At 42.6% G+C, this 19,312-nt stretch overlaps 1 protein-coding gene across 1 annotated transcript in view; it reads right to left on the bottom strand.

Annotated features, from left to right (window-relative positions):
- The window catches only part of LOC128666686 (oocyte zinc finger protein XlCOF7.1-like), a 116,592-nt gene that overhangs the window by 18,939 nt on the left and 78,341 nt on the right, over positions 1 to 19,312 (bottom strand). The window contains exons 6-10 of the mRNA XM_053721415.1: positions 13,630 to 13,728; positions 5,790 to 5,897; positions 5,522 to 5,620; positions 3,558 to 3,665; positions 3,281 to 3,385 (exon numbers count right to left, since the gene is read on the bottom strand). Coding sequence (XP_053577390.1) covers positions 3,281 to 3,385; positions 3,558 to 3,665; positions 5,522 to 5,620; positions 5,790 to 5,897; positions 13,630 to 13,728 — 519 coding nt within the window. The remainder of the gene's footprint in view (positions 1 to 3,280; positions 3,386 to 3,557; positions 3,666 to 5,521; positions 5,621 to 5,789; positions 5,898 to 13,629; positions 13,729 to 19,312) is intronic.

Below are 19,312 nucleotides of genomic sequence, written 5' to 3' on the forward strand. Positions count from 1 at the left end.
TAGGTGATAAAGTTTGGCTTTCTACCAAGAATTTGAAATTAAAGACTCCTTGTAAGAAGTTCTCCAAGACATTCATTGGTCCTTACATCATTAGTAAGGTTGTTAATGAAAATGCTGTCACTCTAACTCTACCATCGGATCTTCGTATTCATCCCACATTTCATGTGTCCGTTCTAAAACCGTACGTTCCTACCCGTACTCCTCCGTCCCCTACTCCATCCAACTTGATTCAAACCGATGAAGAGATTTATGAAATCAACCGCATTTTGGACTCCAGAATTGTTAGGGGTCGTCTTCAGTATCTTGTTAGCTGGAGAGGTTACTCCTCTGATGAGGATTCATGGGAGCCTTCCGGGAATCTGCAAGCAGATAGATTGATATCACGTTTCCATCATGCTAACCCGGATAGACCTGGACCTTTATGCTGCGGTGCAGCTCCTTAGAGGGGGGGGACATGTCAGGTATCTGTTCGCTGCTGTATGTCCCTTTAACTCTGTCTGTTAAAAGCTTGTCTCTCCCAGCACCAGCTGCTAATTAATGCAGTTAGTTGTGGCATTGCTACAGCTCACACGCTAAAGAAGCTCACTCTTCATTTCTACAAAGGATTTACAAATACCTTCGCTTTCTTAAAAGCTAAAACTTATATTTGTTTTTCTATCAGCAAGAGACTTTATCGCAAGGAACTTTTCTGGATTTCTACAGTTGTATTAAAACCGCAACTTCCATTTCTACTTCATCTGAGCTATTTACCGTCATCCTGAGCATACCATCTACTCAGTGCTTCACCGGATTTCATCACCTATCAATTTTACAGATTTGGTCTGTTACGGTAAACAGCAAACAAACCGAATAGATCTGTTTAAAACTCCTACGTGTGTAACCTCCGGAATTGCCAGTATCAGGAACTATTATCATTGAAACTGAACTAACCTATTTCCAGTTGTCTCCTTGTTCCCAGTAAGATCGGTTGGAAGTCGTTATCTCCGGTTCTAAGATATCTCACTATTCTCCGCTGCTAGTTGCGTCACACGGAGTGACAAGCTTACTTCTCTCTGCAGCGTGATTCGGCCACGCCTCCTGTGACGTCAGTACAGCATCAAGTCCGAACGCTGCACAAACAGAGCAAGGCAGTCTTGTCTGCAACAAAGTATCGTCTTTAATTGAAACTATCTTACATGTTCAAGACCAGCACTTCTTAGCTACTCCCTCTTGATATCTATTAAGCAGGATTCTCTCCTGTAACCAGTTAGTACTATACAAGTTACTTGATTCATCAAAATTAGCAAATCTTCCTTCTCTCTGCTACTCCATAAGTCTGCAGCTGTGATTCACCTTATCGCAGATATAGCATATACTAAGGACATTTATTCCTGGTAAATTTATACCTAACAAAACTTTACAGATACATCGATACTGTCAAACATAAATGAAATATATCTCAATGATCCTCATGTAGAGATTTTAGGCAGCTTCCACCTTAAGCAAGTTTAGGATTTACAGAGGAACACTTTTTTGATACTTTGTAAAACACCGCTCTTTAGTGTAACACACGCAGTGATAATTAAAACTTATGGACACATTAGGATTTGCAGCATAGTATATTTTCGTGATGTATCAACAGTTTTTTTAGATTGTTTGGTACCCAATATGAGCAACTGCCCTTAGTGCTGTGCACGCACTTGTTGTTACCTTTATATGTTCACACTTAGCGTGGTGAGTAGTCTTTGGGGTATGCCGTAAAAGTTACCTGTTACTTGAAAGTTTCTTACATGTGTCTCTTATTTCTTCTTTGTGGAAAGAGGTCCGTCCAAACTTTTTAGCTGGCAGTCCTCTCAGCCTTGCCGCAACTGTTGGCGTCTGACGTCACCCTCCCTGTGGGAGGAGGTGGTGTGTGAACACTTGTTCCTCCCACAGGGAGGGTGACGTCAGACGCCAACAGTTGCGGCAAGGCTGAGAGGACTGCCAGCTAATGTGTCCATAAGTTTCAATATCACTGCGTGTGTTACACTAAAGAGCAGTGTTTTACAAAGTATCAAAAAAGTGCTCCTCTGTAAATCCTAAACTTGCTTAAGGTGGAAGCTGCCTAAAATCTCTACATGAGGATCATTGAGATATATTTCATTTATGTTTGACAGTATCGATGTATCTGTAAAGTTTATATATAGATGCATTTATAAGGCATGTGAATATTTTACTGGGAGACGTCCCGTATGTCCCATTAGATTTTTTAAAAAAACATTATTTTCTATATTTTAAATAAATTACTCTTTTATTTTAATACTGTGTCTTTTTCATAGATGTTCTGGAGGTCTATTTTATGAGCATATAAACCCTCCTTTTGCATATCGCACTTTTTATTAACTCATACATAATTAGCAAACAGTAGGTGTTCTGGAGGTTAATTTACCAGCATATTCAACACCACTTTGCATATCGCACTTTATATTAATAAATACATTATTTACTATAACTTAAATTTTTTTTTATGAATTAACCACTGACAGCTACAATTTTCAAGGTTACACTTAGGGCACGTCTTTATTCATTTATACACACACCATCTGGAAAATTAGCAGAAATATCTGCCACCAATATTAACTTCACACAAATTTACACCTCATTTCACATACTTTTTAAAAATGTTATACTTAGAATTGGAATCAAAAGATATCCACAATTTTTACGTTTTTAATAATATGTTTATTGCACTTTTCAAAATTTTGAAATTCACGTAATCAGACTTCTACTCTAATTCCTTCGGCTATTGCTAGCGCCCTCACTTTATCACAACAAAACCAATTAACCCTTAGAATAGATTGAAGGATCTTTCTCATAGTGAGAGGTTTGGAATATTTTTTATATTCAGCGCTCTACTTATTCACATATTTGATTAGTGCAATTCCTTGTTTGCCTCTTGTTATAATCTAAGATAAACCATATACAGCAGAGAGTTTAATAAAGTAATCAAGATTTAACTGCTGAGCCACACCACTTCCCTGTGCTGCAGCCATCTTCAGTCTTTTACACTCATTGCATTTAGACTTGGTTTCCGGTCCTACATAAACTATATCGCAATCCCCTACAAATAATAGGTGAGTTTTCAACTGTGTGTTTTATTGGGGGGGGGGCTCTTATAAAAAAAGAATCCCTGTGCCCTAGTGGGGCAGGTGATCTGTACACCTCAGACACATCACACACGTGCACTTGCCTGTACCCCACAGACACATCACACACGTGCACTCACCTGTACCCCTCAGACACATCACATACGTGCACTCACCTGTACTGATATCATCACTGATTTCCTGCTTCACAGCTCCCAGCTGACTTAAATACAGATCATCTGTTTGTTCAGCATTAAGTGTGACTTCAGTCTTAAAATCACCTGCATAGAGCATATAAATATGGTCACATTCAGCTAGCAATGCACAAAGAAATTGTGAAATATGAATGTCATACACATAGCATCACATGTACCCAGTTTCCCTAAAAATGTCACAGACGTACACTCAATGTCGCCCTGCACTCCCCAAACACATCAATACATATATACTCACCTGTATTAATATTGTCACTGATTTCCTGCTTCACAGCTCCCAGCCGACTCATTACATACAGATCATTTGTTTGTTCAGCATTAAGTTTGACTTCAGTCTTAACATCACCTGAATAGAGCATATAAATATGCTCACACTTTAGCTTTTTAGCACTGCACAATTTGTAATATCTGAAAATCACACACATGTACACTCACCTGCGCCCTGTGTCTCTCAGACACATCACACACATCTGCGCCATGTGTCTCTCAGGCACATCACACACATACACTCACCTGGTCCCTGTTTCTCTCAGAGACATAACACACACAAACTCACCTGTGCCGTGTCTCTCAGACACATCACACACACACACACACACACACCTGCACCCTGTGTATCTCAGACACATCACACGCTCACCTGGGCCCTGTGTCTCTCAGATACATCACACACACACTCACCTGCACCCTGTGTCTCTCAGACACATCACACGCTCACCTGGGCCCTGTGTCTCTCAGACAAATCACACACACACACACACACACACTCACCTGCGCCCTGTGTCTCTCAGACACGTCACACACACTCACCTGTGCCCTGTGTCTCAAAGACACGTCACACACACTCACCTGTGCCCCAGACACATAACACACACACACACTCACCTGCACCCTGTGTCTCTCAGACACATCACACACACACTCACCTGCACCCTGTGTCTCTCAGACACATCACACATATACACTCACCTGCACCCTGTGTCTCTCAGACACATCACACACACACTCACCTGCACCCTGTGTCTCTCAGACACATCACGCACACTCATCTGCGCTCTGTGTCTCTCGGATACGTCACACACACTCACCTGTGCCCTGTGTCTCAAAGACACGTCACACACACTCACCTGTGCCCCAGACACATAACACACACACACACTCACCTGCACCCTGTGTCTCTCAGACACATCACACACACACTCACCTGCACCCTGTGTCTCTCAGACACATCACGCACACTCATCTGCGCTCTGTGTCTCTCGGATACGTCACACACACTCACCTGCGCCGTTTCTCTAATGAGTAAGGCAAAGCATTTTGATACAATAATCCACCACTACAACTGTAAGTGTTTCTCTTTATATAAATTTTGTAGAGTGGTAACATGCACAGGGAACCTGGACTTACTTTCTGCAACAGAGCTAAGGTACCGGACCACTTTATGGTGGAAGAATTTGATCCATCAGCCTATGTTTTCAGCTGACTCCCTTTTCATCGCTCCCGTGAGGCTCCATGGATCCGTACATCCCTTGGTTCTCTTAACATTCCCAACCGCGTTGGAAATTATGTTACCCAATCATCTGGCACATCACACACACACTCACCTGCGCCGTGTCTCTCAGACACATCATACACACTCAACTGTGCCCTGTGTCTCTGACACAGCACACGCACTCACCTGTGCCCTGTGTCTCTCAGACACGTCACACGCACTCACCTGCGCCCTGTGTCTCTGACACAGCACACACACTCACCTGCGCCGTGTCTCTCAGACACATCACACACTCACCTGCGCCGTGTCTCTCAGACTCGTCACACACACTTGCGCCCTGTGTCTCTCAGACACGTTACACACATTCACCTGCATCCTGTGTTCCTCAGATACCTCACACACACTCACTCACCTGCGCACTATGTCTCAGAGACACGTCACACACACTCATCTGCGCCCTGTGTCTCTCAGACACGTCACACACACTTATCTGCACCCTGTGTCTCTCAGACATGTCACACACACACTCACCTGCGCCCTGTGTCTCTCAGACACGTCACACACACTGACCTGCGCCCTGTGTCTCTCAAACACGTCACACACACTCACCTGCGCACACGTTACACACACACACACACTCACTTACCTGCGCCCTGTGTTCCTCAGACACACACCCTGTTTATCTCAGACATAGCAGAAAGTAAACTCACCTGTACTAATATTGTGACATATTTCCTCCACTGGAGCTTCAGTAACATTTCTAAGCCACTGATCTCTTGTGTTATTAGAAATTATAGCATAATTGTCACCTAATAAAAAAAAATAAAAAAATTCTATTTACAGATTGGTTATTCTGTTTTAACATCACCTGTATACATCATATAAAGAGAGTAGTATTGGCGTTATTGCAAGGAATGTCACATATGTGCACTCACCAGCACCCTATGTCCCTAAGACACTCCACACACATATACTCACCAATGCGAACACTTTTACATATTTCCTGCTCTGACACTTCAGGCATATTTCTTAGCCACTGTTCTTCTGCTTGTTCCAAGTTACATGAAATCACAGCATCATATTCACCTGGAATAAAAGAATCAAGATATATAGTGTCAATAGTCTCTTTTTAAATATGGTAAATACACCTGAGTCTACATCACTGTCTGTTACATCTGGAAGAAAACATAATTTATGCTTACCTGATAAATTCCTTTCTTCTGTTGTGTGATCAGTCCACGGGTCATCATTACTTCTGGGATATAACTCCTCCCCAACAGGAAATGCAAGAGGATTCACCCAGCAGAGCTGCATATAGCTCCTCCCCTCTACGTCAGTCCCAGTCATTCGACCAAGAATCAACGAGAAAGGAGTAACCAAGGGTGAAGTGGTGACTGGAGTATAATTTAAAAGATATTTACCTGCCTTAAAACAGGGCGGGCCGTGGACTGATCACACAACAGAAGAAAGGAATTTATCAGGTAAGCATAAATTATGTTTTCTTCTGTTATGTGTGATCAGTCCACGGGTCATCATTACTTCTGGGATACCAATACCAAAGCAAAAGTACACGGATGACGGGAGGGATAGGCAGGCTCATTATATAGAAGGAACCACTGCCTGAAGAACCTTTCTCCCAAAAATAGCCTCCGAAGAAGCAAAAGTGTCAAATTTGTAAAATTTGGAAAAAGTATGAAGCGAAGACCAAGTTGCAGCCTTGCAAATCTGTTCAACAGAGGCCTCATTCTTAAAGGCCCAAGTGGAAGCCACAGCTCTAGTGGAGTGAGCTGTAATTCTTTCAGGAGGCTGCTGACCAGCAGTCTCATAGGCTAAACGTATTATGCTACGAAGCCAAAAAGAGAGAGAGGTAGCAGAAGCTTTTTGACCTCTCCTCTGTCCAGAATAAACGACAAACAGGGAAGAAGTTTGGCGAAAATCTTTAGTTGCCTGCAAGTAGAACTTGAGGGCACGAACTACATCCAGATTGTGTAGAAGACGTTCCTTCTTTGAAGAAGGATTTGGACACAAGGATGGAACAACAATCTCTTGATTGATATTCCTGTTAGTGACCACCTTAGGTAAGAACCCAGGTTTAGTACGCAGAACTACCTTGTCTGAGTGAAAAATCAGATAAGGAGAATCACAATGTAAGGCTGATAACTCAGAGACTCTTCGAGCCGAGGAAATAGCCATTAAAAACAGAACTTTCCAAGATAACAATTTTATATCAATGGAATGAAGGGGTTCAAATGGAACACCCTGTAAAACGTTAAGAACTAAGTTTAAACTCCATGGCGGAGCAACAGCTTTAAACACAGGCTTGATCCTAGCCAAAGCCTGACAAAAAGCCTGGACGTCTGGATTTTCTGACAGACGCCTGTGTAACAAGATGGACAGAGCTGAAATCTGTCCCTTTAATGAACTAGCTGATAAACCCTTTTCTAACCCTTCTTGTAGAAAAGACAATATCCTAGAGATCCTAACCTTACTCCAGGAGTAATGTTTGGATTCGCACCAGTATAGGTATTTACGCCATATTTTATGGTAAATCTTTCTGGTAACAGGCTTCCTAGCCTGTATCAGGGTATCAATAACCGACTCAGAAAAACCACGTTTTGATAAAATCAAACGTTCAATTTCCAAGCAGTCAGCTTCAGAGAAGTTAGATTTTGATGTTTGAATGGACCCTGTATCAGAAGGTCCTGTCTTAGAGGTAGAGACCAAGGCGGACAGGACGACATGTCCACTAGATCTGCATACCAAGTCCTGCGTGGCCATGCAGGCGCTATTAGAATCACTGATGCTCTCTCCTGCTTGATTTTGGCAATCAATCGAGGAAGCAGCGGAAAGGGTGGAAACACATAAGCCATCCCGAAGTTCCAAGGTGCTGTCAAAGCATCTATCAGAACCGCTCCCGGATCCCTGGATCTGGACCCGTAGCGAGGAAGTTTGGCGTTCTGGCGAGACGCCATGAGGTCTATCTCTGGTTTGCCCCAACGTCGAAGTATTTGGGCAAAGACCTCCGGATGAAGTTCCCACTCCCCCGGATGAAAAGTCTGGCGACTCAAGAAATCCGCCTCCCAGTTCTCCACTCCCGGGATGTGGATTGCTGACAGGTGGCAAGAGTGAGACTCTGCCCAGCGAATTATCTTTGATACTTCCACCATTGCTAGGGAGCTTCTTGTCCCTCCCTGATAGTTGATGTAAGCTACAGTCGTGATGTTGTCCGACTGAAACCTGATGAACCCCCGAGTTGTTAATTGGGGCCAAGCTAGAAGGGCATTGAGAACTGCCCTCAATTCCAGAATGTTTATTGGAAGGAGACTCTCCTCCTGATTCCACAGTCCCTGAGCCTTCAGAGAATTCCAGACAGCGCCCCAACCTAGTAGGCTGGCGTCTGTTGTTACAATTGTCCAGTCTGGCCTGCTGAATGGCATCCCCCTGGACAGGTGTGGCCGATGAAGCCACCATAGAAGAGAATTTCTGGTCTCTTGATTCAGATTCAGAGTAGGGGACAAATCTGAGTAATCCCCATTCCACTGACTTAGCATGCATAATTGCAGAGGTCTGAGGTGTAGGCGTGCAAAAGGTACTATGTCCATTGCCGCTACCATTAAGCCGATCACCTCCATGCATTGAGCTACTGACGGGTGTTGAATGGAATGAAGGACACGGCATGCATTTTGAAGCTTTGTTAACCTGTCCTCTGTCAGGTAAATCTTCATTTCTACAGAATCTATAAGAGTCCCCAAGAATGGAACTCTTGTGAGAGGAAAAAGAGAACTCTTCTTTTCGTTCACTTTCCATCCATGCGACCTTAGAAATGCCAGAACTAACTCTGTATGAGACTTGGCAGTTTGAAAGCTTGAAGCTTGTATTAGAATGTCGTCTAGGTATGGAGCTACCGAAATCCCTCGCGGTCTTAGTACCGCCAGAAGGGCACCCAGAACCTTTGTGAAGATTCTTGGAGCCGTAGCCAATCCGAATGGAAGAGCTACAAACTGGTAGTGCCTGTCTAAGAAGGCAAACCTTAGATACCGGTGATGATCTTTGTGGATCGGTATGTGAAGGTAAGCATCCTTTAAATCCACTGTGGTCATGTACTGACCCTCTTGGATCATGGGTAAGATTGTCCGAATAGTTTCCATTTTGAACGATGGAACTCTTAGGAATTTGTTTAGAATCTTTAAATCTAAGATTGGCCTGAAAGTTCCCTCTTTTTTGGGAACCACAAACAGGTTTGAGTAGAACCCTTGTCCTTGTTCCGACCGCGGAACCGGATGGATCACTCCCATTATTAACAGATCTTGTACGCAGCGTAGAAACGCTTCTTTCTTTATCTGGTTTGTTGACAACCTTGACAGATGAAATCTCCCTCTTGGGGGAGATAATTTGAAGTCTAGAAGGTATCCCTGAGATATGATCTCTAGTGCCCAGGGATCCTGAACATCTCTTGCCCAGGCCTGGGCGAAGAGAGAGAGTCTGCCCCCCACTAGATCCGGTCCCGGATCGGGGGCTCTCGGTTCATGCTGTCTTTGGGGCAGCAGCAGGTTTCCTGGCCTGCTTGCTCTTGTTCCAGGACTGGTTAGGCTTCCAGCCTTGCCTGTAACGAGCAACAGCTCCTTCCTGTTTTGGTGCAGTGGAGGTTGATGCTGCTCCTGTTTTGAAGTTCCGAAAGGGACGAAAATTAGACTGTCTAGCCTTAGCTTTGGCTTTGTCTTGAGGTAGGGCATGGCCCTTACCTCCTGTAATGTCAGCGATAATCTCTTTCAAACCGGGCCCAAATAAAGACTGCCCCTTGAAAGGTATATTAAGTAATTTGGACTTAGAAGTAACATCAGCTGACCAGGATTTTAGCCACAGCGCCCTACGTGCCTGTATGGCGAATCCTGAGTTCTTAGCCGTAAGTTTGGTTAAATGTACTACGGCCTCCGAAATGAAGGAATTAGCTAGTTTAAGGACTCTAAGCCTGTCCGTAATGTCGTCTAGCGTAGATGAACTAAGGTTCTCTTCAAGCGACTCAATCCAAAATGCTGCCGCAGCCGTAATCGGCGCGATACATGCAAGGGGTTGTAATATAAAACCTTGTTGAACAAACATTTTCTTAAGGTAACCCTCTAATTTTTTATCCATTGGATCTGAGAAAGCACAGCTATCCTCCACCGGGATAGTGGTACGCTTAGCTAAAGTAGAAACTGCTCCCTCCACCTTGGTGACCGTTTGCCATAAGTCCCGAGTGGTGGCGTCTATTGGAAACATCTTTCTAAATATTGGAGGGGGTGAGAACGGCACACCGGGTCTATCCCACTCCTTAGTAACAATTTCAGTTAGTCTCTTAGGTATAGGAAAAACGTCAGTACTCGCCGGTACCGCAAAGTATTTATCCAACCTACACAGTTTCTCTGGTATTGCAACGGTGTTACAATCGTTGAGAGCTGCTAAGACCTCCCCTAGTAATACACGGAGGTTCTCCAATTTAAATTTAAAATTTGAAATATCTGAGTCCAATCTGTTTGGATCAGAACCGTCACCCACAGAATGAAGCTCTCCGTCCTCATGCTCTGCGAGCTGTGACGCAGTATCAGACATGGCCCTAGCATTGTTAGCGCACTCTGTTCTCACCCCAGAGTGATCACGCTTGCCTCTTAGTTCTGGTAATTTAGACAAAACTTCAGTCATAACAGTAGCCATATCTTGTAATGTTATCTGTAATGGCCGCCCAGATGTACTAGGCGCCAAAATATCACGCACCTCCCGGGCGGGAGATGCAGGTACTGCCGCGTGAGGCGAGTTAGTCGGCATAACTCTCCCCTCGCTGTTTGGTGAAATTTGTTCACATTGTACAGATTGACTTTTATTTAAAGTAGCATCAATACAGTTAGTACATAAATTTCTATTGGGCTCCACCTTGGCATTGGAACAAATGACACAGATATCTTCCTCTGAGTCAGACATGTTTAACACACTAGCAAAAAAACTTACAACTTGGTTATAATCTTTTTTAGCAAAAAACGTACTGTGCCTCAAAGAGGTACTAACGATTAAATGACAGTTGAAATAATGAACTGAAAAACAGTTATAGCATCAAACTTTAAAACAACAAAACTTTTAGCAAAGGTTTGTTCCCATTAGTAAAATAACAATAATTAAATTTGACATAAAAAATACAAAGCAACGATTTTTATTCACAGTCACTATAAGAATTCTCACAGCTCTGCTGAGAGAATTTACCTCCCTTCAAAGAAGTTTGAAGACCCCTGAGATCTATCAGAGATGAACCGGATCATGCAGGAAATATAAAAGTAAGTGACTGGTATTTTTTGATGCGTAGCAAAGAGCGCCAAAAACGGCCCCTCCCTCTCCCACACAGCAGTGAAGAGAAACGAAACTGTCACAATTAAAGCAAAAAAACTGCCAAGTGGAAAATAATGCCCAAATATTTATTCACACAGTACCTCAGCAATGTAAACGATTCTACATTCCAGCAAAAACGTTTAACATGATAAATAGTTATTAAAAAGGATTAGTGACCTTTAACAGAGTAGTTCCGGTGAAATACCATCCCCAGAATACTGAAGTGTATACATACATGTCATTTTAACGGTATGGCAGGATTTTCTCATCAATTCCATTCAGAAAATAAAAACTGCTACATACCTCAATGCAGATTCATCTGCCCGCTGTCCCCTGATCTGAAGCCTTTACCTCCCTCAGATGGCCGAGAACAGCAATATGATCTTAACTACTCCGGTTAAAATCATAGTAAAAAACTCTGACAGATTCTTCCTCAAACTCTGCCAGAGAAGTAATAACACGCTCCGGTGCTATTTTAAAATAACAAACTTTTGATTGAAGTCATAAAAACTAAGTATAATCACCATAGTCCTCTCACACATCCTATCTAGTCGTTGGGTGCAAGAGAATGACTGGGACTGACGTAGAGGGGAGGAGCTATATGCAGCTCTGCTGGGTGAATCCTCTTGCATTTCCTGTTGGGGAGGAGTTATATCCCAGAAGTAATGATGACCCGTGGACTGATCACACATAACAGAAGAAATATTCAATCTAATGACATTAGCACATCAGTAAACACAACCTATGTCATGTAGTAAAGTGAGTTAGCCGGGAATCAGTTACTTTACTAGCAGCAAATACAGCCCCATTGAAACCAAACATAATATATTGTAACATGTGACATGTATTACAGGGTTTTGTGGGCTTTTCAAAATAAAATCTATGCTAAATGGTTCATTATCACATCACTATAACCCATTTATGTTACACTTTACAAATAAATAAATGCACTAGTATTCCAACAGCCTCTATACCTGACATGGGGACAATACAGCACTAGTATTCCAACAGCCTCTATACCTGACATGGGGGCAATACAGCACTAGTATTCCAACAGCCCCTATACCTGACATGGGGACAACACAGCACTAGTATTCCAACAGCCCCTATACCTGACATGGGGACAATACAGCACTAGTATTCCAACAGCCCCTATACCTGACATGGGGACAATACAGCACTAGTATTCCAACAGCCTCTATACCTGACATGGGGACAATACAGCACTAGTATTCCAACAGCCTCTATACCTAACATGGGGCAATACAGCACTAGTATTCCAACAGCCCCTATACCTGACATAGGGATAATACAGCACTAGTATTCCAGCAGCCTCTATACCTGATATGGGGACAACACAGCACTAGTATTTCAACAACCCCTATAACCTGATATGGGGACAATACAACACTAGTATTCCAACAGCCCCTATACATGACACAGGAACAACACAGCACTAGTAAAACAACAGCCCCTATACCTGACATGTGGACAACACAGCACTAGTATTCCAACAGCCTTTATAACAGACATGCTGAGAAAACAGCACCAGTATATCCTAATTACTCAACACAGCATGATCCAATATCATGAAGACCTATCTGATTACCCAACACAGTGTGATGTGATATCATGAAGACAAAATAATTATACAGAAAGGTATAATGTAATATAATGAAGATTTCTGATTGAACAGACCAGTATAACATGATATCATAAAGACAAATCTGATTACTCAGAACACCATGATGTGTTGCTAGGAAGACATGCATGATTATCCAAAGTAATTTAATGAAGACCAACCTGATTACCAAGACATTATAATGTCGTATCAAGACGACATGCTTCATTTATTCATTCATTTTCTCTCTCTCTCCCCATCCATTATATATACACACAGCCACTCTTATGTGCCGACTCTTATAAATACCATTATACTATTTCAGGCTGTTTCATTACTTATGAATGTTACAAGGGGCCCGGTAGCTATAATTACTGTTACGGTATAATGGAATTCGAAGGTCAGGAAGAGTGAAAATCCTTGCATTGCATATGTGTATGACCATGTGTACAGCTTATTAGAATACACAATTCAATTGTATTTAACTTGCTTCTCTGCTGGTCACATGCATAATAGAAAGGTTTAAGAACAATAGCCCATTAACTCACAATAAACAGACAGCTTATAAGATCCTCAGCTGATCAGATAACAATGATTATACTCTGACAGATATAGGGTCTATGTGTTTGGATGTCTATATGTAATTAAGAACGATATAACCAAACTACAGAAATGTGACAATAGCCAGTAAGTATCAGTATATATTGTTATGTGACTCTAAATTAAGGTGACACCGTGACCAATGAAATAATCTAAGTACTTACTGACAAATACCCCATAAACAGAAGACACGTCACACACATGCACATACCTGTACTGCCGCTGTCACACACATGTACTTACCTGCACTGCTGCTGTCACTCATTTCCTGCTCCGCAGCTTCCAGCTGACTAGTTACACTTGAATCTTCTGTCTGATCAGCTACGTCAGCATCACTATCACCTGTCAGATCGTTTCAAATAGACAGCAAATCACGGTTTTTATATTTACTCCACAAGCAAGAAATGGACACTGAATACTTTCCATACACTTAAATCTTCATGATTTAGATAGAGAATACAATTTCAAACAACATCCAATTGACTTCTATTATTTAATCGGCTTCTTTCTTTAGATATCATTTGTTGAAGAAATAACAAAACATGTGGGTGAGCCAATCAAACGAGGCATCTATGTGCAGCCACCAATCAACAGCTACAGAGCCTATTTAGATATGCTTTTCAACAAAGGATATCAAGAGAATGAAGAAAATTAGATAATATAAGTACATTGGAAAGTTGTTTAAAATCACTAGCTCGTTCTAAATCTTGAAAGAAAAATATGTGAGTTTCATGTCCCTTTAACCCCTTAGTGACCAGACCTACTTTTACATTTCTGCGGTGTTTGTGTTTAGCTGTAATTTTCCTCTTACTCATTTACTGCACCCACACATATTATATACTGTTTTTCTCGCCATTAAATGGAATTTTTAAAGATAGCATGATTTTAATCATATCATAAATTACTATAATGCTTTTTTAGAAAATATGATGAAAAAATGGAAAAAAGAAACACTTTTTCGAACTTTGACCCCCAAAATCTGTTATACATCTACAGAAAGTCTGCCAGTATAAAAAACAGAATTTATGCTTACCTGATAAATTTCTTTCTTTTGCGATGTACCGAGTCCACGGATTCATCCTAACTTGTGGGATATTGTCCTTCTTGACAGGAAGTAGCAAAGAGAGCACCACAGCACAGCTGTCTATATAGTTCCCCCCTTAACTCCACCCCCCAGTCATTCGACCAAAGGCCAAGGAAGAAAAGGAGAAACTATAAGGTGCAGAGGTGACTAAAGTTTACATAAAAAAACCTATCTTTCTTGAATAGACAGGGCGGGCCGTGGACTCGGTACATCGCAAAAGAAAGAAATTTATCAGGTAAGCATAAATTCTGTTTTCTTTTGCAAGATGTACCGAGTCCACGGATTCATCCTAACTTGTGGGATACCAATACCAAAGCTTTAGGACATGGATGAAGGGAGGGACAAGACAGGAACCTAAACGGAAGGCACCACTGCTTGCAAAACCTTTCTCCCAAAAATAGCCTCCAAAGAAGCAAAAGTATCAAATTTGTAAAATTTGGAAAAGGTATAAAGCGAAGACCAAGTCGCAGCCTTACAAATCTGTTCAACAGAAGCATCATTTTTAAAAGCCCATGTGGAAGACACCGCTCTAGTGGAGTGAGCTGTAATTCTTTCAGGAGGCTGCTGTCCAGAAGTCTCATAAGCCAAACGGATGATGCTTTTCAGGCCAAAGGAAAGAGAGGTAGCCGTAGCCTTTTGACCTCTACGCTTTCCAGCATAGACAACAAACAAAGAAGATGATTGGTGAAAATCTTTGGTTGCCTGCAACAGACGGTCCTTCTTAGAAGAAGGATTAGGACACAGAGAAGGAACAACAATTTCCTGATTGATATTCCTGTTAGAAACAACCTTAGGGAGGAACCCAGGTTTGGTACGCAAAACCACCTTATCAGCATGGAAAACAAGATAAGGCGAGTCACATTGTAATGCAGATAGTTCAGAAACTCTTCGAGCTGAAGAGATAGCAACTAGAAACAGAACTTTCCAAGATAGAAGCTTAATATCTATGGAATGCATGGGTTCAAACTGAAACCCCTGAAGAACTTTAAGAACTAAATTGAGACTCCATGGCGGGGCAACAGGTTTAAACACAGGCTTAATTCTAACTAAAGCCTGACAAAAAGCCTGAACGTCTGGGACATCTGCAAGACGCTTGTGCAACAGAATAGACAAAGCAGATATCTGTCCCTTTAAGGAACTAGCGGACAATCCTTTCTCCAATCCTTCTTGGAGAAAAGACAAAATCCTAGGAATCCTGATCTTACTCTATGAGTAGCCTTTGGATTCACACCAAAAAAGATATTTACGCCATATCTTATGATAGATCTTCCTGGTGACAGGCTTTCGAGCCTGAATCAAGGTATCTATGACCGACTCAGAAAAACCCCGCTTTGATAAAATCAAGCGTTCAATCTCCAAGCAGTCAGCTGCAGAGAAATTAGATTTGGATGCTTGAATGGACCTTGAATCAAAAGGTCCCGTCTCAGTGGCAGAGTCCATGGTGGCAGAGATGACATGTCCACCAGGTCTGCATACCAAGTCCTGCGTGGCCACGCAGGCGCTATCAAAATCACTGAAGCTCTCTCCTGTTTGATTCTGGCAATTAGACGAGGAAGGAGAGGGAATGGTGGAAACACATAAGCCAGGTTGAACGACCAGGGTACTGCTAGAGCATCTATCAGTACTGCCTGAGGATCCCTTGACCTGGATCCATAATGAGGAAGTTTGACGTTCTGACGAGACACCATCAGATCCAATTCTGGTGTGCCCCATAGCTGAACCAGTTGAGCAAACACCTCCGGATGGAGCTCCCACTCCCCCGGATGAAAAGTCTGACGACTTAGAAAATCTGCCTCCCAGTTCTCCACCCCTGGGATATAGATCGCTGATAGATGGCAAGAGTGAGTCTCTGCCCATCGGATTATCCTGGAAACTTCTATCATCGCCAAGGAACTCCTTGTTCTCCCCTGATGATTTATATAAGCTACAGTCGTGATGTTGTCCGACTGAAACCTGATGAATCCGGCCGAAGCCAGCTGAGGCAACGCCTGAAGAGCATTGAATATCGCTCTTAATTCCAGAATATTTATCGGTAGGAGGGCCTCCTCCTGAGTCCACAAACTTTGTGCTTTCAGGGAATTCCAGACTGCACCCCAGCCCAATAGGCTGGCGTCCGTCATCACAATGCGGAAACACATTCCCCTGGACAGGTGATCCTGTGACAACCACTAAAGAAGAGAGTCTCTGGTCTCTTGATCCAGATTTATCTGAGGAGATAAATCTGCATAATCCCCATTCCACTGTTTGAGCATGCATAGTTGCAGTGGTCTGAGATGCAAGCGAGCAAACGGAACTATGTCCATTGCTGCTACCATAAGTCCGATTACCTCCATATACTGAGCCACTGACATCCGAGGAATGGAATGAAGAGCTCGGCAGGTGGTTAAAATCTTTGATTTCCTGACCTCTGTCAGAAATATTTTCATGTCCACCGAATCTATAAGAGTTCCCAGGAATGGAACTCTTGTGAGAGGAATAAGAGAACACTTTTCACGTTCATCTTCCACCCATGAGATCTTAGAAAGGCCAACACTAAGTCTGTGTGAGACTTGGCAAGTTGGAAAGTCGACGCTTGAATTAAGATGTCGTCTAGCTAAGGCGCCACTGCTATGCACCTCGGCCTTAGGACCGCCAGAAGGGACCCTAGCACCTTTGTGAAGATTCTTGGCGCGTGGCCAACCCGAAGGGAAGAGCCACAAACTGGTAATGCCTGTCCAGAAAGGCAAACCTGAGGAACTGGTGATGATCTTTGTGGATAGGAATGTGTAGATACGCATCCTTTAGATCCACGGTAGCCATATATTGACCCTCCTGGATCATTGGTAAAATAGTCTTGAAGGATGGAACTCTTAGGAATTGGTTTAGGATCTTGACATCTAGAATTGGTCTGAAGGTTTCCTCTTTTTTGGGGACCACAAACAGATTGGAGTAGAAACCTTGCCCCTGTTCTGTTTTCGGAACTGGGCCAATCACTCCCATGGTAAAAGGGTCTTCTACACAGCGTAAGAAAGCCTCTCTTTTTGTCTGGTTTACAGACAATTGAGAAAGATGGAACCTCCCCCTTGAAATCTAGGAGATATCCCTGGGTTACAATTTCTATGGCCCAGGAGTCCTGAACGTCTCTTGCCCAGGCCTGAGCAAAGAGAGAAAGTCTGCCCCCTACTTGATCCGGTCCCGGATTGGGGGCTACCCCTTCATGCTGTCTTAGTGGCAGCAGCAGGCTTTTTGGCCCGTTTACCCTTGTTCCAAGCCTGGTTAGGTCTCCAGGTTGGCTTGGATTGAGCAAAGTTCCCCTCTTGCTTTGCAGCAGGGGAAGAGGAAGCGAGACCACCCTTGAAGTTTCGAAAGGAACGAAAATTATTTTGTTTGGTCCTTGTCTTATTGTACTTATCTTGAGGGAGGGCATGACCCTTCCCTCCAGTGATGTCTGAAATGATCTCTTTCAGTGCAGGCCCGAATAGGGTCTTATCTTTGAAAGGGATGGTCAAAAGCTTAGATTTAGATGACACATCAGCTGACCAGGACTTAAGCCATAACGCTATTCGCGCTAAAATGGCAAAACCTGAATTCTTTGCCGCTAACTTAGCAAGATGAAAAGCGGCATCTGTAATAAAAGAATTAGCCAACTTAAGGGCCTTAATTCTGTCCAAAATATCATCTAGTGGGGTCTCCATTTGAAGAGCCTCTTCTAGAGCCTCAAACCAAAAAGCAGCTGCAGTGGTTACCGGAACAATGCACACTATAGGTTGAAGAAGAAAACCCTGATGAACAAAAATTTTCTTTAGGAGACCCTCTAACTTTTCATCCATAGGATCAATGAAAGCACAACTGTCTTCAATAGGTATAGTTGTACGCTTAGCCAGAGTAGAAATAGCTCCCTCCACCTTAGGGACTGTCTGCCATGAGTCCTTTATGGTGTCAGAAATGGGGAACATTTTCTTAAAAACAGGAAGGGAAGCGAACGGAATACCTGGTCTATCCCACTCCTTAGTAACAATGTCCAAAATCCTCTTAGGGACCGGAGAAACATCAGTGTAAACAGGAACCTCTAAATATTTGTCCATTTTACACAATTTCTCTGGAACGACAATAGGGTCACAATCATCCAGAGTAGCTAAAACCTCCCTGAGCAATAAACGGAGGTGCTCTAGCTTAAATTTAAATGCCGTCATATCTGAATCTGTCTGAGGGAACATCTTTCCTGAATCAGAAATATCTCCCTCAGACAGCAAATGCCTCATCCCTACCTCAGAACATTGTGAGGGAATATCGGATACGGCTACTAAAGCGTCAGAAGGCTCAGCATTTGTTCTTAACCCAGAGCTACTGCGCTTCCCTTGCAACCCTGGCAGTTTAGATAAAACCTCTGTTAGGGTAGTATTCATAACTGAAGCCATATCTTGCAAGGTGAAAGAATTAGAAACACTAGAAGTACTTGGCGTCGCTTGTGCGGGCGTAACTGGTTGTGACACTTGGGGAGAACTAGATGGCGAAACCTGATTTACTTCTGTCTGAGAATCATTTAATGCCAAATTTTTATAAGTCAAAATATGCTGTTTGCAATTTATAGACATATCAGTACAATTGGGACACATTCTTAGAGGGAGTTCCACAATGGCTTCTAAACAAATTGACCAATGAGTTTCCTCAGTGTCAGACATGTTTAACAGGCTAGTAATGAAGCAAGCAAGCTTGGAGAACACTTTATTTAATGAAAAAAACACAATTTGCAAAAACGGTACTGTACCTTTAAGAGAAAAAAAGGCATACACAAACTGCAAAACAGGTTAAAACATAATTTATGCTTACCTGATAAATTCCTTTCTTCTGTTGTGTGATCAG

Source organism: Bombina bombina, chromosome 7 (genome assembly GCF_027579735.1).
Source record: "Bombina bombina isolate aBomBom1 chromosome 7, aBomBom1.pri, whole genome shotgun sequence".
Lineage (NCBI taxonomy): Eukaryota > Metazoa > Chordata > Amphibia > Anura > Bombinatoridae > Bombina > Bombina bombina.